General features: G+C 51.3%; 1 protein-coding gene across 1 annotated transcript; it reads right to left on the reverse strand.

Annotated features, from left to right (window-relative positions):
• Nucleotides 1-926: 926 nt before the first annotated feature.
• On the reverse strand, nucleotides 927-23,302 carry adcy9a (adenylate cyclase 9a). Its single transcript, XM_086142814.1, has 10 exons — nucleotides 20,376-23,302; nucleotides 10,587-10,762; nucleotides 10,350-10,457; nucleotides 9,965-10,230; nucleotides 8,427-8,529; nucleotides 7,299-7,516; nucleotides 7,069-7,228; nucleotides 5,510-5,652; nucleotides 4,058-4,289; nucleotides 927-3,985 (listed from the first exon to the last, which is right to left on the reverse strand). The coding sequence occupies exons 1-10, from the start codon at nucleotides 22,210-22,212 to the stop codon at nucleotides 3,158-3,160; spliced, it is 4,071 nt and encodes a 1,356-aa protein (XP_085998940.1). The 5' UTR covers nucleotides 22,213-23,302; the 3' UTR covers nucleotides 927-3,157.
• Nucleotides 23,303-25,975: the final 2,673 nt, after the last annotated feature.

The raw sequence follows: 25,975 nt of genomic DNA on the forward strand, positions 1-25,975 counted from the left end.
TTTTTTTTTCTTTTCCAGATCGGCTGTGGAGGGGGAGGGGCCGCGCAATCACGCCCTGCGTGAGTGCAGTACCGCCTCCAGCCGCTAGGGGCGCTGTCGCACCACCACATCCTCAGCGGCTCCAATGTTTGTTTTTTAATTTTTTAATATTTAAACCGCAAAAAAGGCTGCAAACTGATTGATATTTATGATACTCACACAAGACGAATAACACCGATTGTTTTCTTTTATTTTAGAAATGAAAACCACCAATGGCTTTGGAGTGTTTTTATTTTGTTATTACTGATAAAAAGAGACCCGCCTCCGGATTTCGGGCCGAGGGCAACACCGTTAGAGAGTGTATTTCTTTGCTTTAAATACGACACGACAACCGTCGTAATGCCCGACCCGGCGTCCGCTGGAAGCACGAATCCCACAATGCAGCTGGCGCTACTCGATCTCTTCGGTCTGTGTTTTTAGTCGTATTTAGCCGATACACCCTTGGGGATTCCACGAGTATTTTTTGCAGTCCGTATATCGTACGTTCCTCTCACTCAGTGCACTCAACTGGTTTTCCTTTTCTTTTACTTTTTTTTTTTTTTGCTTTGAGATTTATTTCATCCTGGAAAAACAAAAAAACAAAAACAACAACAACACTCGCGCTTACTCAAATAGACACACACTGAATCGGTTTGGTAATACTCCGTCTCTTTTTTTTTCCTGTCAAAAATCGGACACATGCACATGTATAAAAAAAAAAAAAAATACGTGAGATAAAGTAACTGCATATGTACAAACACTTGAGTGCTTTGTGCAAATCGTGTAGATTAGGATGGTGTGTCGATAAATGATACATGGGATAATGTGCACAAAACATACATGATATATCTCACTCATGGACATCCACAAATAATACATGATGATTTTTAATCCATATCTTTTATAAAAAAAAAAAAATTAAAAAAAAACACAAAAGGCCCCCCGACGCATCAGGTAAATAGGCAGATCGGTGAAGTCGGCTTCCGCGCCGACCCTTGTATTTCAGCAACACGACAATCACACTTTTTTTTGTAATTTCCCCACAAAATTCAAAATCCCTAATTGTTTTAAAGTCTTCAGCGCACTAAGCTGTTACGACCACTGGCTCTCTCTCGCTCCCTCACTTTCCTCCACCCTTATGCCACAGCTAAAATAAAATCTCGTAATAACGCACGCGGCGGCTACCGATACATGTCCGAAAGGCCTAAAACAAACAAAAAAAATCCTTACACAAGCGAAGCTTAGTGAACTTGGAAGGGTGCGGCGGTGCTCGTCGTCGCCATGCCGACACATGCGCAATGTCTAAAAAAAAATAATCAAAACAGCCATATTGAAATCACAGTTAGCGACGATAGCATGAGGCGTAATCAACTTATATGTCTCATGGGTGGGGAGGGGGCTGCAATCCCCATTCCACACACACACACACACACACACACACACACACACACACACACACACACACACACACACACACACACACACACACACACACACACACACACACACACACACACACACAGCAGAGCAGGCAGCTTTACTTTGAGGCCTGTATCCTCACCTGCCTCCCTGGCTGGGGGTCTCTTAGCTTTGGTCTTTAGCCGGCTACTTTTACACCTCATTAATGTTCAGAAGGCGGTGTGTATGTGAGAGTGTGTGTGTGTGCCTGCGTGTGTGTGTGCGTGGTTACATAAATAGACTTTTCCTCTCAGCTGAAGCCGAATGACCTTATCACAAAGCGAGGGCCCTTCTGATCTGCATCACATTTTTGTGGCTTTATCTGTGATTGCTGTTTCAAAGTAAGCTACATCACACACACACACACACACCGGAATCGAGTGCACCACGCAGGAGAGGCGAAGCATGAAGTGGACGGGGGAGCTCAGGTGAACGGCCACAAAATTTAACAAAAAAAAAAAAAAAAAGTAGATGGAATTTATGAAAGAAATACAAGTGAAATGCAGCTAAACGTGCACGTCTTCCCTAGTTTCGCTCAATCGTCTTTTTTTTTTTTTTTTCCCCCCCCCGGCGACCGTGGCGGGACACACACATTCACCACGGTGAAAAGCACAGTCACACCTGTTAGGCACCCCAGAACAATCAGCTACGTCCGGTCGCTCGGTTAAAAGTGGCGCTTTTTTTTTTAATTTTCATTTTCTTTTTATATAAATCAGCGGGTAGGGTTGACCCCCACAAGCCCCGCCCCCTCTGACTGTCAATCACAAAGCCAGAGGACCAAAATACTGAAGGATTGAATAAATACGTAGCGGCTGACCGACCGACGAGTGTTTGTTTTCTTTCATTTCACTCCTAATATCTACGAAAACCCTCCTCAGCTTCAGTGATTATCTCTGCAGACCCCACTCACCCCGTGGACGGCTGCAAACGCTTCTAGCAGGTTCTGGAAGCCCGATGGACCGAATGTAAGAGTGGCCGCTGGGTGGCCGGAGGCAGGGGCTTTATCGAATTCAGCATCGCGTCAGTCTGATGAGACTTTATATTACTTTTAATCAAGTAGCCGTTCTGGTCTGTAGGGGTGATAGTCACTTGGCTCCGCCCACTTTACGACCTCCACCCTGGTGTGTGTGTGTGTGTGTGTGTATTTTTGATTGCGTGTAAATAACGACTCGATTCACTCGGTTGGACGAAAAGATTCAAAAATTGTGCAAGACCTCTGCGGTGCGTTCGATTCCCGCGGCTGCGGCGCGTCCGCTCGGACAGGACGAGCGCCGCCGCCGTTCCCTTCTTCCTGTTTGGGGGGGGGGGGGGGTTCCCTGGCGGCGCGGACGCGCGATCTAACCTTTGCTTTCCCTTCGGCGAGATCGTGGCGATCGGACGACGCGGCGCGGCGATGCAAAATGAAGTGTTGAGAGTAAAAGTCTGTTTGGGGGCGGGGCCATTGGGCCAGGGGGCGGGGCTAAGGAAGCTCGCTCAGTATTCACGTTTGTTAGCTTTTCTAGTCCTGAAGGCACTTGAGCGTGAAAATGATTTTTCGACCGGCGGCGCGTTCTGCCCCCCTGCAGGCACTCAGGCATCGTTCCCATGAAAGTCAGCGGCCACTTTGATGGCCACTCCTTGTGCTGTCGTAGCCGCGGCCCTCCCCGAGGCGGCGGCGGCGGCGAGGCGTGAAGAGGACGGATCAGAGACGAGAGTAAAACTCCTCGTTGAGTTTCGTGAGCTCGTCCGCGTCCTCGCCGGTTTCCTGCCCGTTCCGGAGAGCGAGCGGGGCGGGCCGTGCCGCCGCCGTCTTGGATCGCGGGGAGTCCCTGTAGCCCTCCTCCCTGGCGTGGGCGGACGGCGGCGAGGAGCGGGGGAACGACGGCGCCCCCGGCTCCACGTGACCCTGGCACACGCCGTCCCTGTTCCTGGGATACAGGAAGGTCCTCATCTGGCCTTTGCCCTTGACGTTGACCGTCCCTCTGTAGTCGAACTCCAGGCCCGTGGCGCTGAGCGCGGCGTGGCTTTCCTCGCTCACCTGCACACGGCACTCCACGCCGGTGGAGTCCATGCGGCTGGCGATGTTGACCGTGTCCCCCCAGATGTCGTAGAGCAGCTTGGTGGTGCCGATCACGCCGGCCGTCAGCGGCCCGTGGTTGAACCCGATGCGCAGCTTGAAGCCGAAGCCGAGCATGTTCTTGTTGAAGTCGTCCAGGACGCCCATCATCTCCAGGGCGAAGGCGAAGAGCGCCCGGAGGTGAGCGTGCGGGGAGTCCTCCTCGCTGCGGGCCATCTGCCGCACGTTCAGCCCCGACGCCGCCATGTAGGTGGCGCCGATGGTCTTGATCTTCTCCACGCTCTTGAACTCGGGCCGGCGGAGCAGTTCGTCGAAGTCGCCGATGAGCTCGTTGAGCACGCGGTAGCACTCCTTCCCGCCCTCGTAGCTCTCCTCGTAGAACTCGCTGAAGTTGACGATGCTGGCGAAGATCACGCCCACGCTGTCGTGGTTCTTGGAGTAGCTCTGCGTCACCTGGCGGGTAAAAACCGACGGGTTGAGGGCCGCCGTCTTCCTTCCCTCGTCTTTCGGACGGCGGCGAAATACCTTGAGCTGGTCGGCGACGTGGATGGGGATGATGTTGCCCAGCAACCACTCGGCCTGGTCCCGCATCATCTGGATCTTGGACCGGTGCTTGTCCGCCTCCACGTTGCCGTGGTAATGGAGGCGGTAGCTGACCTCGAACTCCCGGTTGAGAAACCAGACGAGGAGCAGCAGGAGGAAGAAGGCCAGCACCGCCTCGGGAACCAGGAGGTCGTGAGGTCCCGGGAGATTCACGCTGAGGGAGACGCACACACACACACACACACACACACAAGTACTTCCTTATGTGTAAACACCCAAATGAACCAGCAGCTGGAGATCAGGTGGAAAAATATAAATGAGAGCCGCCGTTCCTGTTGACCCTTCAAATGTCACTCATCCATCAAACACCTCTGTTTCCATGGAGACACTCGGCCGTGAAGTCGTTATTTCTGGAGCCGTAAAGGGGGGGGTTTATTTTCCGTTCGTTCCGTTCGTACCCCCCCGCTCCCGAAACCTGGTCCTGATGCTTCACTGGCCGTGGAGTGTGTGTGTGTGTGTGTGTGTGTGTGTGCGCCTACTTATGTGTCTGTCTGTCAATCTGTGTTTCTGTCTTTTGTTTATGGGTGTGACGTACTCGTCAGTGTGTTAATGGTTTATTTGTATGTGTGTGTGTGTGTCACAGTGTGTTCATGCTTATTTGCATATTGTGTGTGTGTGTCGATAAGTCTGTGAGTGTCAGTGTGTATATTGCTCTGTGTGTGTGTCTACCGGTGTGTGTGTTTGTGTGTCTGTCTGCGTGACAAACTGTATTCAATGTGTTTATCTGAATGTGTGTGAGTTTGTGTTTGTATCGCTCTGCCTGCGAGTGTGTGTGACAGTCACAAACAATATTCAATGTGTTTGCGTTTATCAATACGTGTGTGTGTGTGTGTGTCTACTAGTGTGTGCTTGTGGGCACAAAAAACAGTTCTGTGTGTTTATGTTTATCTGAATGTGTGTGAGTGTGTGTGTATCTATACGACTGCCTGTGAGTATTCAAGTGTGTTTGTGTTTATCAATATATTTGCGTGTGTGTGTGTGTGTGTGTGCGTGCGTCCGTGCGTGATTCTGTTTGTCAGTTTTTGTTTTTTTTCAGCTGTGTGTGTGTGTGTGTGTGTGTGTGTGTAAATCTGCCGGCCTGTCTTTGTGTTAATCTGTATGTGTGTGTGTCAGTGTCTGTGTCGCACACTATACACGATGTTTGTATTTATCTGTGTGTGTGTGTGTGTGTGTGTGTGTGTGGTTCTGTTTGTCTGTATTTATGTTTCTTCGAGTGTGCATGTATATGTGTGTGTCTATCTGTGTGTGTTTGTGTTCATCTGTATGCGTGTGTGTGTGTGACGCACAATTCAGATATGCATGTGTGCGCCTGTGGTTCTGTTTGTATCTATGTTTTTTCAAGTGTGTGTGTGTGTGTGTGTTGTGTGACTCTACCCGTGCACGGGGCAGTAGAGGAGCAGCAGCAGGGCGCCGCCGGTGGCGGTGGCGAGCAGCGAGCGCATCCAGAAGCTCAGCTGGCAGAAGTTACAGTACTGGATGATGGCCAGGATGGAGGCGCAGCAGAGGAACATGGTCACCTGCGGAGGAGATCCGGAGGAGAGCGGTCAGCCGCCATCGTCGCCGTGGAAACCCCCGCCCGACGGGTGCGCGCCGCTTCCAGGAGGTCGAGATCCAAACCGAAGGTGACGCCCGGTGAGGAACGTCGCCGTCATCGGTGAGGGGGCGGGGCTTAATCTGGTCAGCTGTCAATCATCCATCCATCCAATCATTCACACCGACTGAAAATTCCTCATTGGACCTTCTGACCGTTTTTGGATTGAAGACGGGGAGCATGGAGAGAACCAACAGGAGAACATGGAGAACAAGAGGAGAACCCAGGGAGGAGAACATGGAAGAACCAAGGCAGGGGAACATGGAGAATATGAGGAGACCCAGGCAGGAGAATTTGGAGGAACCAAGGCAGGAGAACATGGAGAACATGAGGAGAACCCAGGCAGGAGAACATGGAAGAACCAGGGAGGACAACATGGAGGAATCAAGGCAGGACAACATGGAGAACATGAGGTGACCCAGGCAGGAGAACATGGAGGAACCAACAGAAGAACATGGAGAACATGAGGCAACCCAGGCAGGAGAACATGGAGGAACCAACAGAAGAACATGAGGAGAACCCAGACAGGAGAACATGGTGGAACCAGGGCAGGAGAACATGGAGAATATGAGGAGAACCCAGGCAGGAGAACATGAGGAGACCCAACAGGAGAACATGGAGGAACCAGGGAGGACAACATGGAGGAACCAAGGCAGGAGAACATGGAGGAACCAACAGAGGAACATGGAGAATATGAGGAGACCCAGGCAGGAGAATTTGGAGGAACCAAGGCAGGAGAACATGGAGAACATGAGGAGAACCCAGGCAGGAGAACATGGTGGAACCAGGGCAGGAGAACATGGAGAATATGAGGAGAACCCAGGCAGGAGAACATGAGGAGACCCAACAGGAGAACATGGAGGAACCAGGGAGGACAACATGGAGGAACCCAGGCAGGAGAACATGGAGGAACCAACAGAAGAACATGAGGAGAACCCAGACAGGAGAACATGGTGGAACCAGGGCAGGAGAACATGGAGAATATGAGGAGAACCCAGGCAGGAGAACATGAGGAGACCCAACAGGAGAACATGGAGGAACCAAGGAGGACAACATGGAGGAACCAAGGCAGGAGAACATGGAGGAACCAAGGCAGGAGAACATGGAGAACATGGAAATGAAAAGACGGGGAGAAACCCCAGCAGGAGAACATGGAGAGGACACAAAGGAGGAACCCTGGAGTGCAGGAAAACCTGGAGAGAACGCAACACACACACACACACACACACACACACACACACACACACACACATACACACAGAACACAACATCTGCACTGCCACGAATCACTCAACGCTTGAAACGGAACGTAGTCCCCTGGACCTGCATCTCCAAGAAGTACCTGGAGCGTCAGCCGGGCGCCGCAGGTCATGTGGGACAGGACGGAGATGGCGGGCAGCGAGACCAGCACGGCGCCGACCAGGTGGCGGGCGAGCCAGCCGGAGATGGCGAGGACCAGGGAGCGCGTGCAGCTCATCACCTCGTCCAGGTAGAAGGCCACGCTGGGAGGAGGAGTAGAAGGTTAAACTCGAGGGTCAAACCGGAGGGGAAGCGTGCGTGAAATGTCCTCACCGGATGGACAGCACCAGGGAGGCCAGCTCCAGCAGGCCGGCCAGCGGGACCAGGGCCAGCGCCGCCGAGGCCGGCGGGACCGCCGCGCCGCCGCTCACCAGCGGCGGCAGGAAGCAGGCCAGGGTCAACGCCAGGAAGACGAAGCAGCTCAGAAGGACGTCCAGGAAGGAGCTGAAGCTGGAGCTGGCGAAGGTCTGCTCCTGGACCTGGTTCTTCACCTGAAGAGAGAGGAGGAGGAGGAGGAGGGTCACGCAGTGTCAATATCAATTCACCACTCTGGTTTTTTTACATTTTATTTTTCCATCTTGTAGCATCTAAATGAAATATTTTTGTTTTGGTTTTCTGCTGGTGTTTTTTTTTTTTTTTTTTTTTTTATTAATAAAATATCATTAATTTATTTTTATTTATTTATTTTTATTTTTAATTTATTTTTTGATATTTTGATTTGTCTATATAATTTTATAAATACAAGAAGGACTCACATAGATGTTGAGTATTTTGCAACCCTAAAGTCTTTTTTTTTTTTATTTCGTTGCATTCGGAAATGTCATTTCGTTCATTAATTTAAAAAAAAAAATCACATAAAAAATAAAAATAAAAAAAAATTCTGCATAAAGGCAAAAAAAAAATAAATGTATGCCGTGTTAATTCATTTTAAATTTCAAAAGAGATTTATGGCTCCCGTTTTTTTCTTCACCCTCTCATTTAATCATGATATAAAAACATAAATCATTCAACCTCTCATGTAAACATCATATAGAGGCATGTAACTATTAATTCACTCATTCATCATATAGAAATAATAGGCAATTCACATGTCATATAAAGACAAGTCATTATCATAAAGACCGGATATATAAATATTGGGAAATCTTTGAGTGTGATGTAATTATTGATTAATGATTTGGTGATTGGACTGGGCTTAGAGGAAGCTGATTGGCTGATTTATTTATTTTGAAGACGCTGCAGTAGCATCGTCCGGCCACCAGGGGGCGCAAGGCTTGGAAGGGGGCAGTCAGTGCAGGGGTACCATGATATTTATGAAAAATTGGAAAACAAGACAAAGTAAACGATAATAATAATAATAATAATAATAATGATGTAAAAAAAATTTATATAATTTGCTACCTCCTCCTTGTAGCTGCTCCGGTAGGCCTTCTCCAGGGGCGGCTCTAAGAAGTTGAGGCTGACCTTGTTGATGGGGGGCTTGAAGAAATAATCCTTCATCAGGCTGGAAATGAAAATAAAATAAAAATAAATGTTTGGAATCTGTGCGTACGTTGGGATAATTGCAGTTTCAGCTGCGGATCGTGGGTATTTTAAATCCCACTTTGACCGCACGCATCCTGCACCCGCCTTCTACTCCTCATCATGTAATTACACATTATTACGTTATGCAATAACACATTTAGAATTGTGTCATCATCAAATGTGTTTCTTTTAACAAATCAGCAGCTAATATTCCTGCAATGTCGAAAACGCGATTAGCACGCGTTGTGTAATAATAACCCTACTTGGGTGTTCACCGAGAGAAAAAGCTGGCGCGAAAGCGTGTTTGTCACGCGGATAAAAATATCCACATATTGGCAAACACGCATCCTGGGATTCTGACTTTGCCAAGAACTTTGTAAAGGTGAACAAAAGAGAAGCGACTATCAGGCACATTGAATTTTCATCCACGAAGGGAGTTTCTTCCCCTCAGCAGCAGGTGGCGGTTTGAGTTATTACCAAGCCACTAGTTAATTACATAATATACCCTATTATTACACTGTCATAACAAGAAAACAACTCCCACGCTTTTTATATTTATATCCTATTGATAGAGCTCAGTGTGTGTGTGTGTGTGTGTGTGTGTGTGTGTGTGTGTGTGTGTGTGTGTGTGTTCCCTCACACATGTTTGAACGGTGCCATTGCTCAGTAATATGTATCGAGACAAAACACACTTTAATGCCATAAACTCTGAAATAATACCTGATCAGATTTTTTTCTTAAAAAAAGAAAACGAATTTTGTACTGATTCAGATTTTCTGTAATAATTTAATACAAGTGAAAGAAGATTGATAGAAAAAATGTAGATTTTATAACATGAAATAACAATGTAGTTACTTGAAATATCCATAAACAGCTGTTCTGCATCGGCTGCACTATATCAGTTCTACAGCTGACACGCTAAAAGTGCAAAAAAAGCCATATTTTTTAAAATAATTCATTCATTTTGGCAAGTAGTCGATTCATCATTCAATTATAATTCAATTACACTGTTATTGCAATGTAATTACTAGAAATATCTATAAATAGGTATTTTGCATGGGATGTATTATATAGGCGTTATCCCCGATGTGCTAGAGGTGCAAAAAACAAAAACATACTTTTAAAATAATTAATTCCCTTTTGCATTGAGTTTATTCAGCATTCCGTCATTGGCTCAAAGTAGATTATTGCAAAATATAGCTGTTATGACATTTTCATTCAATTACACTGTTAAAGCAATATAATTACTAGAAATAGCTATAAACGTATGCTCTGCATGGAATGTTTTTATATCAGTGTTTTGGCTGACATGCTAGAGGTGCGAAAAATAAAAACATTATGAAAATAATTCATTTCTTTTTTTGCATCTTTATCATTGACCTGCAGGAAAACACCAAGATCCTCACAATGCTCACCTGTTCTCCCTGATGACGTCCACAAAGTGGGCGTCGCTCTTTTCTTTAAAATTCTTTGCACGCAGCTGGATGAGCGCCGAATGGTCCATGCCGGAACCCGCCGCCACCGCCGCCGCCATTCCCAGGCTGGTGCCCGTCCCCGTGCTGGTGCTGGTCTTCTTCTCCTGGAGGATGTCGCAGAGGGAGTTCTGGCTGGCCCGCACCGGGTTCTCCATGGGGGGGCTCAGGAGACCGTTGGCCGCCCTGGGACTGTGCCCTGAGATGAACTGAAGGCGTGTGTGTGTGTGTGTGTGTGTGGAGGGGGGGTGGGGGTACAAACACTGAATGAGCTGCAGATGGCTGGGAGACAAATTCCCCACGTGTGTGTGTGTGAGTGTGTGTGTACCTTGGCACTGCTAGCCTTGTGCTCCTCCTGGCAGCCATTCAGCACGGCCACCTCGTCGCCAGGCTCCGCCCCCGGAGACAGACCCTCACCGCAGGAGACGAAGGGAGGCTGCAGGGAAACAACAACGATGACCCCTCAGTGTGTGTGTGTGTGTGTGTGTGTGTGTGCACTTGGCGTGAACCCCCTCCCTCCCTCCCTCCCTCCCGCCCTCAACGTTCTCATTTCCCCATGACTCACCCTGGTCCTGTCTGGCGGCGGACGGGTCAGCAGGGGCTCGGCGGCCTGCGAGCCCCCGGGGATGAGGTCCGGCGTGCGGGGGTGAGGCCCCGCCCCCCTGAAGTCCGCCAGCGGGGGACAGCCGCACTGGACGTCCTGCTCCCACTTCCTCCCTGAGATCAGGTAGGTCCTCAGCCCTGGGCGGAGGGGCAGAGGGGGCTGACATGAGGCGCGACATCCTTTCCTCTTTGGATTAGCAGTAGCCGCTAACACTATTGCTAACAAAAACAAATGATTTATTGCTTTGTGCAGCAGTAAAACTCTTAGCGTGTGCAGAACGGAGGTGGACTTAGCAGACTAGCCGTAGCGAGGATCTCCAACTCGCTAAGATTAGCGAGAAGAGTTAGCAGGAGCTAAGCTACCAGGTTAGCTAAAACCCTGCAGGATATGCATAAACTGGTGAGAATGGTGAGAGTTCTGCAGGCAGGAGACGAAACGTCTCCAAAGTGTGAGAGAACACACACACAAACACACACACACACACACACGGTGGTGGTTGGCTGGTCTCCGTCTGCACAAACACACTGTAATCTGGCCGGAGGACCTGTTTGTTCACACATCTGAAGGTGCTGACCCAAGATGGCCCGGGACCTCCTCACCGATCAGATGTCATGACCCCTCCACCCACCCACCCACACCCACACACACACACACACACACACACACACACACACACACAGATTAATTCTTTCACTTTCAGGTTAACCTGATAATCTGCAAGCTACCATGACTTTGCGTTGAATCCTGAAGAATGTCACAACAATGCAACTTCCTGTTTTCCCGCACGCTCCTTGTCGTGTTTCGGTTTTCCTTCAGCTGATGAGGAGTGTGTGTGTGTGTGTGTGTGTGTGTGTTTGAGATGCTAACCATGTGAATTCATTCATCTGTTCACTCATTATTTACACTGCTTATCTTGCACAGTTGGGGGGGGCGTTGGAGCCAATCACAGGTGGCGTTGGTTCAAGAGGCGGGGCTTAACCTGTACAGTCAGCTGTCAATCATTCAGAGACCACCCACCGCACGTACTGACACACACACATCAACACGTGCACACACACACACACAGATTGGTTTATACGGTCTGCAATGATTTATCTAATCAGGACTTGCCGATACATTGATTCGTTTTTCGATTGGAAACCGGCCTCACAGGTGGGCGCTAAGACAGAGTCCTCCGGCGTGCACGTGACCGTGGCGAGGAGAGACGAGTAAATGGCGTGGAGATGTCAGGGAGGGAGGAAGACACCGGGAGCAGGCTGAAGGTCAGGGAGCAGAGCGTGCCTGACATAGTCCGCATTCCTTTTCCACTTCCATTTCAGCCGCCGTGACTTTATCAGCCGCCGCCGCCGCCGCCGCCGCCGCTACTCCACGGCGTCGGGACATGGCTGAACTCCTGCACGGCATTCTGGGAAGGGTCCTGACCGCCGGCCCACCGGGAGCCCGGAGAAGTGCAGCCGCTACAGTCTGGCTCCGATCGAAACTTTCACTCACTTACATGGCTCCTGGGAGAGTGTGTGTGTGTGTGTGTGTGTGTGTGTGTGTGTGTAGGCTTTAACCAGCCAGCGGATTTGTGCATCATCGCCCCCCCCCCCCAACTTGCTCAATGAGGGGTTGCACTCAGAGGGAAACTGACACCGGTGTTCCAGACCATAATTCCCGCTGGTTGTTATTGATTGACTCAAAGTGGAGAGGGTTCAGACAAGGACACACACACACATACACACACACAAATAACAGTAATCTATGTAGCATACACATGGATACTGAATGGGGATGGAGGTGGTGGAGCAGGAATGTAGACAGAGATTATGAAATTCCGTCTTCTCTGTAGTCGTGTGTGTGTGTGTGTGTGTGTGTGTGTGTGTTACCAATGCTGCACTAATAATGAAATGAAGGAAAATAAATCCTTGTTTGTTTGTTTTTTTTAAAGATCAAATCAGTTCTGGAGTGCACGTGCACACCCTATGCATGGGCTCGTGTGTGTGTGCATGAGTGTGTGTGTGTGTCTAGGGCGGTGGAAGATAATGAATGAATGAATGAATCACGAAAGAATGAATAAATTAAAATATATATGTATATATATGTAGCCAATTAAAGTTTGTGATTATTAATTAGCAAAAAAGGAGAGTCCTGCGCACACACACACACACACACACACACACACACACACACACACTGGGAGCCAGACAGTTATGTATGCCGCTCACCAGGCTCTGGAGCCAATCACAATTGCCCCTGGGGCGGGAGGCGGGGCTTAACCTGGACAGTCAGCTGTCAATCATCCAACCATTCATTCTCATCAACGGACCTGCTGACCGATTTTTGGACTGGAGAACCAGGAGAGAACCCGGGCAGGAGAAGATGGAAGGAAAGCCGTGAAGTCTGAGAACCTTCAAACCGGATCCAGCACCCTCGGGCGGAGGGTCGAGGTTCTCCGGGTCAAAGGTCGGGTTCCACCCCGTTCCTCAGGAGAACATCTCGGTGAGAACTCCCTAAAAGGAGCCTCCGGATTCAACGATGGAGGGCACCAACCCCCGCCTCTCCTCTCATCACCTCCTTCACTTTCATCTCTGCTTCCACCGAAACACAAAGTAAACAACCCCCTGCGCTAAAAATAGCCCCCGACTTGTTTCCTTTTGTTTTCGTTTTTTTTTTTTTTTTTTTTTCTTCCCTCCATCTTCATCCTGCGGATCATCAAAAAAAAACCTCGCCGGCTTCAACCCTCCTCGTCTCCTCCTATCTCGCCCGACTCCACGCCACCTATCCTTCTCTATCTCTCGTTCTCACGTCCTCTTTTCACTTGAAAAAAACCTTTCTTTTTCACCCCCCCTTTCTGTTTCCTACCCTCCGGTCGGCGGCGGGTCTCCAGAGCGGGTCTTGTGCAACAGCAGATGCCTCCATATTTGGACACGGCGATGGAGCGGCGGGACGAGGCCCTCACATGATCCTCCTCCTCCCATCCATCCATCCATTCCTCCTCCCTTTTCCTCTCTTTCTGCCATTATATCAGTCCAGGAAGTTCCGTGCACCTTCCACACACACACACACACACACTTATATACACACCGCCAAGCCAGATTTATGGCCGCCATGAGTATGTTCCGGACCCGGGATTCAAAACCGCCGCCGGGATCATGGCTGCCACGTCTGACGGACTGAGACCGGGGTGGTGACATGTGTGTGTGTCGATTGGCAATAACACACACACACACACACAGATAGACATGCACACACACAACTGCTGAGAGGCGTAGCGCTGTTGCACTTGATGGGGAGTTTCTCTGGCGCGCACAGACCTTGAGCCCCCGCCGACCAGCCTTGGACCCCGTTGCCGATGACGATAGTCATGTGACCGTTTCACGCATGTGCAGATACTTTAAGTGTGTGTGTGTGTGTGTGTAGAGGGTGGGGGTCATGGAGGGATTAACAATCAAGCCCTGATGTGAAACGTCTGAAATTGAAAGGAAGCCCGACTGTTCAGACGCCCCTCTGGGATTCATCTGTTACACACATCTTTAGTGTGTGTGCGTGTATGTGTGTGTGTGTGTGTGTGTGTGTGTATGCATGCACGTGCATGTGTGTGCACTAAAATTACATGGTCTTCAGGGATTCGGATTGCTATTCACAATGCAGTTCTTGTGTAACACACACACACAAACACACACACACACACACACACACACACACACACACACCAGTCTCCCCAGCTGCCCTAAACTAGACTGTGGGAAATCCTTGGGAAAGGGTCATGATCAGAAAATATGCTTCTTCTCTCCCCCTCCTCCTCTTCCTCTTCTTCTTCTTCTTCTTCTTCTTCTTCTTCCTTGCAGTCTGCGCTGGAGGACCACCGGGGAGCAGAGCTCCACCAGCTGCACATGGAGGATCTAGAAGCCCGCTTCTCCGCTACGTCGCGCGTTTTTCAAAAAAATAATCACCGCTTTTATGCAAACACTCATGCACAAGCACGCATACACGAACACACACACACACACACACACACACTGTGACCATAAAAGGCAAAATATCTGCGTTTCCCAGGCTTGCAGTCAACAGGTGGGGTAGCTTTCCGTCGCCTGCGGGTCCCTTTGCCCCCCCCAGACCCCTCCGCCCACCCCACCCGCGGGCAATTTGAACGCAGCTGTGAATGCCAGGGGACGACTGTGTGTGTGTGTGTGTGTGTGTGTGTTTGCATGCATATCACTTCAGATAAAATGTCAGATCTCGTCACGTTTAAGCCGTTTTGACTCCCCGTCCATTTGACGTGTGAGTCCGAGTCGTGATCGAATCGTCGCCCCCCCCGAACACACACACACACACACACACACACACACACACACACACACACACACACACACACACACACACACACACTCCCATCAGATTGCTAAACTCCTCTTTGTCTTCATCCGTCTTATCAGCACTTCAGCTCTGCAAACCAGCTCATGGATTTTTCAACAGGCCCGAGACTGCACTCTGTTATCTATTATTCAGAGCCGCCGTTTAACACACGTACACCAACGCGCGCACACACACACACACACACACAATCCACCGGCCACAGTCGCACTTGTCGCAAAGGTAGATTTCTTTGTTTGTCACCCAGAGAATCCAGCGGTAAATGACACCGCCCGGCGGCGGAAACACCCCACGCCACCTGGTGGCGTCGGGGCGCTGGCGTGCAGCGGCCTTATGGTTGGGACCCCAAGGAGGCGTTCAAGTGTCGGGGAAAAAAAGAGGAAATCGGGACGTCTGTCCTGTAGTGGCGCCTGGAAGACGGTTTGCGTCCCAAAAAAAAAAAAAAGGCGCGGCACCTCAACCTGTTCTAGATCCCAGGAGCCAAAAAAGGGCTCCACCTGGTTGCCAGGCGACAAGCAAAGGCAGACAGGAAGTGGGTGAGTTTGGGCGAGAGGTCGCAAGAAATCCGTAAAATCCTTCCGCCAGGACGGTGTAGGGTCGTCATAGCGACGGATGGTCACTGAAATCTCACAGCTTGAGGTTCGGGTTTACACTTCCCTGTGTTCATTTCCCATCCCATCGCCCCACACACACATGCACGCATGTGCACGCTGGAAAACTGGGCGGACCGGTTCCGGCGACTTCTCCGCTCGGGGGACGGAAATAAAAAAAAACAAAAAAAAAAAACGAGGTGGCGAAAAATAGCAAGCGGAAACTCTGAGGGCTCCGCCGAAGATTGGGCGTGTGTTCGGGGGTGACTCAGCGGTAATCAGGCCGGTGCAGAGGCCGTGGACGCTTATCACACACACACACACACACATACAGTGCCACTTTTTGTAGTTAAAAATGTGGCATTTTATCGCTGAGGTTTTTATTTTTAATATAAATAAAGAGAGAAGAATCTGGGCTTACAAACGCCCCTATTTACAAATCGGCCTACGAACGGAGTTTTTGATCAAATTTTGAATCAACCTGCAAACTAGCCTTGGCGCACGGAAACACAAAGAAACAATACCACGCCGTGCGATGTTGTAGCGTAGCGACAGTCGTGCATGCTACCCCGCGTTGTTTACATCACTCAACATTGTGTTCTCCTGTTAAAAGGCACTTTCTCAGTAAGCTAGCCCTTATTATGGCTCCCAAAAAAGTTTAAAGTGCTAGTGATAGCTAAGAATTTCAGTTGATCTGAAAAAGGAAATAATAGCTAAACGTGAGAGTGTTTTTAGCGTTACAGATCTCGCCAAGCGCTGCGACACGGCTAAGTCAACCATCTGTGCCATCCTGAAGAGCAAAGACGCTAAAGATGGCTAATGCGGCTAAAGGGGTGAATATGCTAATGAGGCAACATCATTGCTAGTTTGGACAGCTAGCTGGAGATAGTGTTAGCGTTAGCGACGGTCTCATATGCGAGAATGCTTTACTTTTGCTGATTTAGCGAAAGAAATGCACAGCACAAGTGCCGGCAAGAAGAGAAAGAACCCCAGAAACTCAGTGATAATTCAGTTTACCATAATATCCGGACGATAAGCCGCAACTTTTTTCACGTGAACAACGATGCGGCTAATATATGGACTTTTTTTGGGGGGGGGGGGGGTAACGAGCTTCACGCCGCTAAAACATTTATTCTCGTAAGATCGGACCTATAAAATGACCGGGAAATTCTGAGTCCGTTCAACTCTGACACCGAAGAAGACGACATTGACGGTTTTAGTGCACAGGAGGAAGACCAAGATAGCGATCGGCTAGCCGGTGCGGCTTTTATTGAGGTGCGCTCAATAGTCCGGAAATTACGGTATCTTTGATTCCGCTCTATATTTTTCCACAAATAACCCCATAAAAAAAAGAGTGCAGTAGGCTTTTCGGTGCTGGAGGACGATCATGGATTTCGATGGGAAAAATGGATTTGACTCCTATGTTCCCGGCAGAGAGCTGCGTCCTCTAATACAAACCTACTAGCAGTACCTTTTGCTCGCTCTAAGCCAGGGGTGGGCAAACTTTTTGGCTCAGGGGCCGCATTGACTTTTAAAATTTGACATACGGGCCGGGTCACCACAAGATACGATACGGATAAAAAAAATTCTAAAAAATGCATTTTTTTACCAGTACATATCGGACTCATCCCATATTTGACTGAACATTTGCTTTGAAAATAAAAGCAGCTCGGTTTTGAAGGCTCTGACGTTTGTTTGCATTTCATGAACAATCCGTTTTTTCCCCTCGTAGCTTCACGTCCAGCTCATTCATGTGTGTCGGTATGTCCACAGTTAAGGCTAAATAACAAAGCTAATCTGCGTCTTTCAGCTCAGGAAAAGTGTTCTCAAGTAACTCCGAAAATGAAATAATCACCTGTTTGAGCTCCAGCATTCATTGGTCCAATCATTCAACCATTCACATCAAGTTTGAATTCTGTACCGATTTTTGGCGGGCCGGATTAAAAAGAGCAACGGGCCGGATGTGGCCCGCGGGCCGGAGTTTGCCCACCCCTGCTCTAAGCGATCTCAGGCAAAACTGTTCTCTGTTCTACTACCTCAGTGGTGGCGCAACAAGACTAGCATCATCTCTCTCAACCTTCAAGAAACAGGTAAAAACTTTTCTCTTTCAGGACTTTTTACTGCGCTGATGCCCCAGATCAGGTTGGCAGCAAGTTAGGCTATGCAGTGTGTGTGTGTGTGTGTACGTTTGTGTATGTCTCTGTCAAAAAAAAAAAAAAAACAACTCACTAACCCAAGCTTACTGTTCTGTATATTTCCTGTGCATCGTGTATTTGCAAGTGTATTTGCAGTCCCTATGTCCTCTATTGTAAGTCGCTTTGGATAAAAGCGTCTGCCGAATGCAATGCAATGTAATGAGTCGAATTAAATATGTAAGTCAAAGATCTGCTGTTTACGTATCAATAAATAACTGCTTTCAGGTAAAGAAACCGGGCTTCCTTCTATGAGGAAGTGTTTGCAGGCCCCGCTCGGGGGGCGCGGGGGGTGTTTGCGGGTCACTTCAGCAGAGCGACATGAGGCGACAGCCGGCAGCTGCGCTTCTACCCGGACGGAGGGACGACATCCCTCATCCGGCCTCTGCCGGGTTGTTACCTCCGGCCTGCCATTGTCTGATTATGATTTAGCGGCTGATCTCCACCCTCCCTTCGCCCTCCGTCGGAAATCATAGGCGCTCGCGGTGAAGGAGCGAGGCCATCGGGAAGGCCCCGGCGTAGGGGTCAAAGGTCAGGGAGGTCACATTCGGCCCACGCGCACGCTCATGACCTCTGCGGGAGCGCTTCATGCACGTCAGGGCTATTTTGCTAATGGTTTACCTTTACGACCTGGATGTGTTATCTTCATTCCAAGGCTCGCTCACGCACGTACGCACGCACGTACGCAAAAACACAGGTGTAGGTGTCGCAGGTGCTTTCGCCGGCTGACCGGCGAAGAGTTCTAGTACCTTCCCTGACATTCCAGAACAGTCCGCCTCTGAATACCGCCGTGAAATGCCTTATCTATGACCAGGGTCGTCATGGCAACGAGCCCAGATGACAACAACACCTCCGGCATCGCCTGGACGTTACCGAGAAAAAAACAACCCCCTCCCCACTCATCCGCGGGGAAGGAAGCCACCTCAGGTTCTACCCGCCGCAGTTCCATCCCATAATCGAGCGGCTCAAGGTCCAAACCCGCGGATAAACCAGATGCAGCCGTCGCCCCGTAAACTATAAAACAGATTCATTTCCAGGTCGACTGAAGGGTTTATCGGCGGGTTTAACAGCGACAGGTATTTATTACTGAGTAATAAACCCGCGGCTACCATCTCCTTCAAAGCTTGTTCTTCTCCCACCCAATAAAGTCCCGCAGCATCAAACGGACGACGCGTTAGCATCCGATTAACAAGGCCTCATTAAGTTGGTTAGTGGCGCCCTGGCCTCGCTTCTGCTCAAGAGATGTCAATCAAAAGATGCCGAGGTTGAGGTTCGAATGCGCGGCTGCAGCTGTGAACGGGTGAACAAAAGGGGATTCTGGAAAAAGACAGGATCAGGGATCCTCACAACAAACACACACACACACACACATCGGGAAGTTCTGCAATAACAAAAAGGCCTTAACTAGTCATGGGTTTTCCCCCTCAGCTACCTGTAGGGTCACCGCTTCGCTAACCATGGGTTGCCCGTTCAGCTAACCGTGGGTTCTCTGCTCGGCTAATCCCGGGTTCTACACTTTGCTAACCATGGGTTCTTCGTTTAGCTAACCATGGGTTATCAGCTTGGCTAACCATGAGTTCTCTGCTCAGCTAGCCATGGGTTCTCCGCTTAGCTAACCATGGGTTCTTCGTTTAGCTAACCATAGGTTATCAGCTTGGCTAACCATGAGTTCTCTGCTCAGCTAGCCATGGGTTCTCCACTTAGCTAACGCTGGGTTCGCCGCTTAACAAACCATGGGTTCTTTGCTCATCTGACCACAGGTTCTCCACTTAACTAGCCACGAGTTTTCCGCTTAGCTAACCATGGGTTCTTCACTCCGCTAACCGTGGGTTTCCCCGCTCAGCTGTCTGTGGATTCAACATCCCCTCTAAAACAACAACTTTACATCTTGCTGCATGGCTGAAACGGTGGAACCTGATGGAGAGAGGGTGTGTGTGTGTGTGAGAGGGAGAGAGAGAAAATATGACACACACTTTATCACCACAACACTGATGGCTTCAAGCTGAATGGTTCCAACTCACCTGTGGAACATGAACATACCAAAATCCCACCGCTACTCTTTGCATTTATACACACATTTATACACAGACACACTCCATATATTTTTGCTCTGAGTGATTTCATTCATTCATTCATTCATTCATCTCAGTGCACAGGTACTATGTACGATCTGTATGACCTTCTGTTGTCTTTATAAGCAATTACGGCGGCCAATCGCAGCTGGCCTTGGGCCGGGAGGCGGGGCTTACCCCGGACTGGTCAGCTGTCACTCAAACAGACACGTCCAACTCACTCACACATCCGAGTGGAGTTCGGCGTCATGCACACACGCAGCACAAACGGCGGTCGGCCATGTTGGTGAGGTCACGTGAACCAGGAAGCGTGGCGTCTCTCCCCGAAAGCCGCTCTACCTTCCTGGTTCCATCGCCTGCCTGCCTCCAAGCAGCTGTCCAAACAGGACCGACTGGCCAGATAACACGACACGCGATGACCCCGCTCCGCCCGCCGACCCCAAGCGCGCGAGTGATGCCATCTTGAATCGGATCTGGCATCGCACCCCCCGCCATTATCGACACACACACACACACACGGCGGCGTCACGGGGCTCTTACCCTTGAGTTTCTCCACCACGCTCTGCCCGGCTCGCTCCGCCACCCGGCCGTCCTCCCTCTGGTAGCGGTCGTCCAGGAAACGCGCGGTGGCCTCGGACAGGTGGACCTTGCCGGCCACCCCGAGCTGCTCCATCAGGTTGGCCAGGTTGACGTCGTTGGACCAGACGTCGAACTTGAAGCGCTTCATCCCCAGGATCCCGCAGAGGACGGTGCCGGTGTGGACGCCCACGCGCATGCTGACCGTCTCGCGGGTCTCCTGGCAGAACTGCTCGATGGCCTGGATCATGCCCAGGCCCATCTCCACGCAGCAGAAGGCGTGGTCCTCCCGCGGGTAGGGGCAGCCCGCCACGCAGTAGTAGCAATCCCCCAAGGTGCTGATCTTCTCGCAGCAGGTGAGCTCGCACAGGCGGTCGAAGCGGCCGAACAGGTCGTTGAGGAGGCCCACCAGCGCCGGCGCCGACTTGTTGGCCGACATCCTGGTGAAGCCCACGATGTCTGCGAAGAGGATGCTGACGGGCTCCATGCGCTTCATGTTGAAGGGCCTGAAGATGATCTGGCCCCGCGGGATGGAGTTCTTCTTGCGCTTGTGGTTGTTGTGCGGGTGGTTCTTGGGGCTGGCGGCGCTCTGGGACTGCAAGGCGCCGCCGCCCGCTCCGCCGCCGCCGCCCGCCACGACGCCCGAAGCGGAGCAAGCGCCGGAGGAGTAACGCTTGCCGGCGTTCTCGCCGCCGCCGCCGCCGCCCTCGTCGTCCCCCTGCTTCATCAGCTCGTCGGCCACGCGGCGCGGCATGACGGAGTGGATCATCCGCTCCTTCAGCGCCTTCTCCACCTCCAGGTCCTTCCCGTGCATGATGGCCTGGCCCACCTTGAGGAAGGTGCTGCGCGAGCGCACCTCCGACATGATGAACAGGTGGATGCCGATGACGTGGGCGCACAGGTGGAGCAGGGCCTTGGCGGGCCCCAACCAGCGGAGGGTGTCGCCCTCCCAGTCGGCGCCGACGGGGTCGTAGCGGCGGTGGAACAGCGGCAGCCACCCCAGCGCCTCGAACAGGACCGAGTACAGGAGGCCCAGCAGCACCGAGGCGTAGAGGCGCACGTGGAGGACGCTGTAGAGCAGCAGCAGCACCTCCATGCAGAGGGAGAAGGTGGCCACGGGCGAGAGGCAGGGCGCCTCTTCCGCCGCCGCCGCCGGGAACGCCGTGCCGTTCCCGCCCCGGGCCGCCCACTCCAGCTCGGTGTAGCCCGCCGTTTGGATCTGCGGCGCCAGGGTGACGGCGAAGGTGGCTCCGATGAGCAGCAGGGAGGTCTGGTTGTACAGCTGGGCGTAGGGCTGGGTGAAGGTGAAGAGGAAGAGCAGCGCCAGGAGCCCCAGGAAGCAGGCGGTGGGCACCAGGAAGGGCACCGGGTGGCAGCGGCCCCGGTTGGCCGCGAAGTAGACCCCCCACAGGAGGGCCGACACCGCCAGGTAGAAGAGCACGTAGCGGAAGCGGCGCTGCGTCTGCGGGAAGCAGCGCTCCTGGCAAGCCTCCTCCAGCACCGGGGAGTCGAACTTGGGGTCCCAGCACTGCGCGGCGGAGCGCTCGAACAGCGGCGGGGCCTTGCGGGGCCCCCGCGGCGCCGAGGTCACGGCGGGCCTGGAGTCCGCCGAGCTGCAGCTGGACGAGATGCTGTACTTGTGCAGGTTGGGGTTGCTCTTGGCGTCGCCCGCCGCTGCGGCTGCACCGGCCGGCTCACGCAAGCGCGGCGCGTTACTGGCCGCGACCCGCACGCTCACGCCGCCGTCCCCGCAGCTCACTTCCGTGCCCCGCATGAGGAGCTGCCCGTGCGGCGCGGCCATGTCGCCCGGCGTGACCCGGCTGGCCGCGCGAAATATCGATACTGTCTCCGATTGGGTGCGTGGGCGCCGCGCGTGCACACGCACGCACGCAGACGCGTGCGCGAGAATCCCGTGCGGGCGTCTCGTCACGCGACCGGCCCCCCCACCCTTCCGCGCGATGACGTCACTACTCACATTACGCGCGTGTCCGCGCGTGGGGGTGGTCGCGGGTTCGAGTCCGGCTGCCGCCTCGCCGCCTCCACGCCCCGCGTGGGCGAAACATCCTTTCCACGGAAAATAACACGGGAGGTGGCGGTTTGCGTGCGTGTGCGTGTGTCTGTGTGTGTGTGTGCGGGGTTCCTCCGTGATGCAACGCTCTGACGGCTCCTGACGTTACATGGCTGGAAATGACCGCGGCGTACACGCGCAATGTTTCGATGACATGACGTTGTGTGCGTGTGTGTGTGTCGATTCGTCCTCGAAATACCGAAATACCGTGTGCGTCAAACGCGCGGATCAGCTCCGGGGCTCCATCGCCGTCGACAGACGCGGACGTGCAACCGTCCAACAGTTGTTGTGCGCGTCGTGCGCGGTCGGGAGCGAGCGGCCAAAGTTTTCTCTCTGCAAAAAAAAAAAAAAGAAGAAGGGAAAAGAAAAAAAAGTCTTATCTCGACAAGGAGCCCGTTTTTTTCCTCTTCCACGCCGCCGCCGGGAGGAGTGTCATCGCGGCGTCGTCCGGTCCGGTCCGGGTGGGTGGGTGGGGGATAAATAAGAATTCAAAAAATAAAAATAAAAATCAGATCACGTCTCTTGTGGAAGACGCCGCGTCTGGAAGGCGGCTTCCCCTCCTGCACGCCTCCTCCTCTTCCTCCTCCTCTTCTTCTTCTTCTTCCTCCCGCGGCGGCGGCGGCTCGCCGTGCCGCGGACCGGCCTCTCCTATCCCCGCAGACGTCGCTCCTCTCCTCGGCCTCCCCGCCCCCCCTTGCAGCCGCCGTCCGGTCCGGGGATCCGGATCACGGGAGGGCCCCGACCAGGCAGGCGGGCCTGTTCCCACGGATCCAGCCCCGTCCTTTCCTGAACTCCCTCTCCGGATCTCCGCCGTTTTACCCCCCACCCCCCTTCCACGGAGGAGGGGTGCTGGGTGGGTGTGTGTGTGTGTGTGTGTGTGTGTGAGAGAGAGAGAGCGCGAGAGAGAGAGAGAGAGAGAGAGAGAGAGAGAGAGGAATCCAGGGGTGTGTGTGTGTGTGTGTGTGTGTGTGTGTGTGTAGAGGGGGGGAAGGACCCAAGAAGGAAAAAAAAAAGGCCCCCCCCTCCTCGTCCGGGTCCGGGTCCGGGTCCACGGGGGCTCCGCCCGGGGAGCGTCCGCGACTTGTTGCTCGGAGTTCGGTCTCCGGGCGGCTGGCTGCCTCGGTCGGAGCGGGACGGGCTATAAATAGGGATCAAACTCCTGCACTAACAACACCGAGCGGCGTGTAACGTTTGCGTACTTTCTCCACACACACACACACACACATACGCACACACACTCCTCGGTTTGGCCGTACAAAACAAAACGCAAAAAACCTTGATGACTGAATTAAAAACAAACGCAGCACTTTTTTTGCAGCAGGAGTCGCGGAACGCGTGCACGAACGTCAGCGCCCCCCCTTTCCTCCTCCTCTGGTTTCCAAAAAGCTCTCAAACTTTTTTTTTTTTTCTTTTCCCAGGCCCCGTAGCTATTTCCTGCGTTTGGAGAAGAGACCCAGTTAGGACTCTGGTTATTTGGAGCCGAGAGGCTTCCTACCCCTCCTCCTCCTCCTCCTCCTCCTCCTCCTCCTCTTCCTCCTCCACCCCCTGAAGGAGGAGAAACTCCCCAGAGCAAGCAGGGAAACCCGAATTATCTCCTAAAACAGCAGTGACTCCATGCAGTTTGCATACAATCGCTTTATTATTTATTGTTTTTTTTATTATTACATTTATTTTTTCCATCCCCCTCCCCATTTTCTCCGCTGGCTGTCCAACAAACACAGCTCTGACCATTGTGCGTCCTCTTCCGTCCGCCGCTGGGTTGCACGCACACACACACACACACACACACACACACGCACATGCACGCACACGCATGCACACATGCACACGCCTGCAGCCGCCACCGTCGCGGTCGGAAATCCTCCCTCCAGCTGTGCGTGTCGGTGAAAACGAGCCTGTCAACCGCAGGGTCGTCCTTATCCCGGGTTTACTGCTTTTGCAAGGAAAGAAGAAGAAGAAGAAGAAGAAGAAGAAGAAGAAGAAGAACTCCCCCACTTCCGGTTTGGCTAAGTGGCTAGCTGAAGCTAGTTAGCTAGCGGCTAGCCGTGAGGGAGGCAGGGGAAAGCTTTCGAAGTAAAACTAAATAAATAAACCCCCCAAAAAAGTGTTTCGTCAATTCCGTTATTTTTCTTAAGTCCTAATTCGAAGTTGTTTATATCACCCTTTCAAACGTCAAAGATAAAACGGTGAACATTTTTAAAATAAATAATACCCCCCGACCGGATTTAAAAGTGGAGTCACTAAGCTAACAGGTGCCCGCCCGTCAGTTACCTTTATTCAGATTTTTCTCAGAAAAAGTCAATTGTGACGCTTTTCGACGACCAAGCGAGAAAAAAAGGCGTCGGGTTTCAAATGTGGGCCGAAACGTCCCCTGATATCACGGCTATTTCGATACAATTCACGCAAGTCACTGACGTTTGGCGCTATAAATTGACTTTTGGGGATTATGATCTTAATGCCGTGTGGGCGCTAAGGTTAGCAAGAGGATTGATGGAGATAAATCAGGTAAGAGCGTAAAAGATGTCACTTTAACGGTATTTTCCATTTCAAATATCCCGCAGCTGCTATGAAAAGGAATAGCGTGACTTATAAATACTTCAGTAACTCCTCATCGACTTTAATGGATTATTGTTGCCGAAATCGATGTATTTATTTTTGTTTAATCTTGCGCTTTTAATTTGAAAGCCCACATCTAACTTCCGGTGTTTTCCCTATCTCGTCTTTTCTGCCTTTACAGATCCTGTAATGGGCGAGTGTCTGGAGGAAGCGACGTCCAGGTCACATGTCCGCCAATGACTCCTCTTTTTCTTTTCTTTTCTTTTCTTTTCTTTTCTTTTCTTTCCTTTTATCATATTATCTATTCTTTGACTTCATTTTATAGCCTCAACAGCTATTTCAGTGACCGTTTCCTTCAGCTCTTAGGAAGTGGAATTCTGTCGTGGCCGTAGTAAGACCCTAGAGAAAAAAGGATTGGTGATTTAATATTAGAATTATCATTAAGTTGTTCTTTGCGACTTTTGTCTTTTATTCCAGACCGTTCTGGGCTGTGCAGTCACAGATCCCAGCAGGTTTGATTGACTTGAGCTTCAGTGCACAGAAAGTGACTTTATTTCACATATTTAAACACCCACCCCATTTTTATATAATAATAAAGTGGACAATAAGGGACTTTAACTCATGTCACAAAAGCGTCAGCACATACACAGTCTTATTGCTTTATATATTGTTTTATAAAAGAATAAACCGGGGAAATAAAAGCGAAACTCCGAAAGCAGATAACATGGCTATTTTACTGTTGCCCGTAAAAAAGCCCCACCCGCGCAGAAACCCCAGAGGCCGCAGGAACCGATCTAGATGTAGATAAATGTCAGAGTCGCTGTGGAGGAATTTACGGACGGAGCTATTTAAAGCAGGGGCGGGGGCAGGTGTGTGAGGCAGGTAACGGTGGGTTCAAGTGCCGATTCAGGTCGATTATGTACCGCGATCGGGCAAATAT

Source organism: Fistularia commersonii, chromosome 35, assembly GCF_037954325.1.
Source record: "Fistularia commersonii isolate RoL2024-O1a breed Wild chromosome 35, RoL_Fcom_v1.0, whole genome shotgun sequence".
Classification (NCBI taxonomy): domain Eukaryota; kingdom Metazoa; phylum Chordata; class Actinopteri; order Syngnathiformes; family Fistulariidae; genus Fistularia; species Fistularia commersonii.

What these genes read in the sequence shown, in the direction of transcription:
- adcy9a (XM_086142814.1), bottom strand. Translation starts at nt 22,212, where the DNA reads ATGGCCGCGCCGCACGGGCAGCTCCTCATGCGGGGCACGGAAGTGAGC. An exon ending in TCCCTGGTGCTGTCCATCCG is followed by an intron (nt 7,229 to 7,298) that starts GTGAGGACATTT and finishes TCCTCCTCCCAG; the next exon opens with CGTGGCCTTCTACCTGGACG. An exon ending in GCGCCCGGCTGACGCTCCAG is followed by an intron (nt 5,653 to 7,068) that starts GTACTTCTTGGA and finishes TCTCCTCCGCAG; the next exon opens with GTGACCATGTTCCTCTGCTG.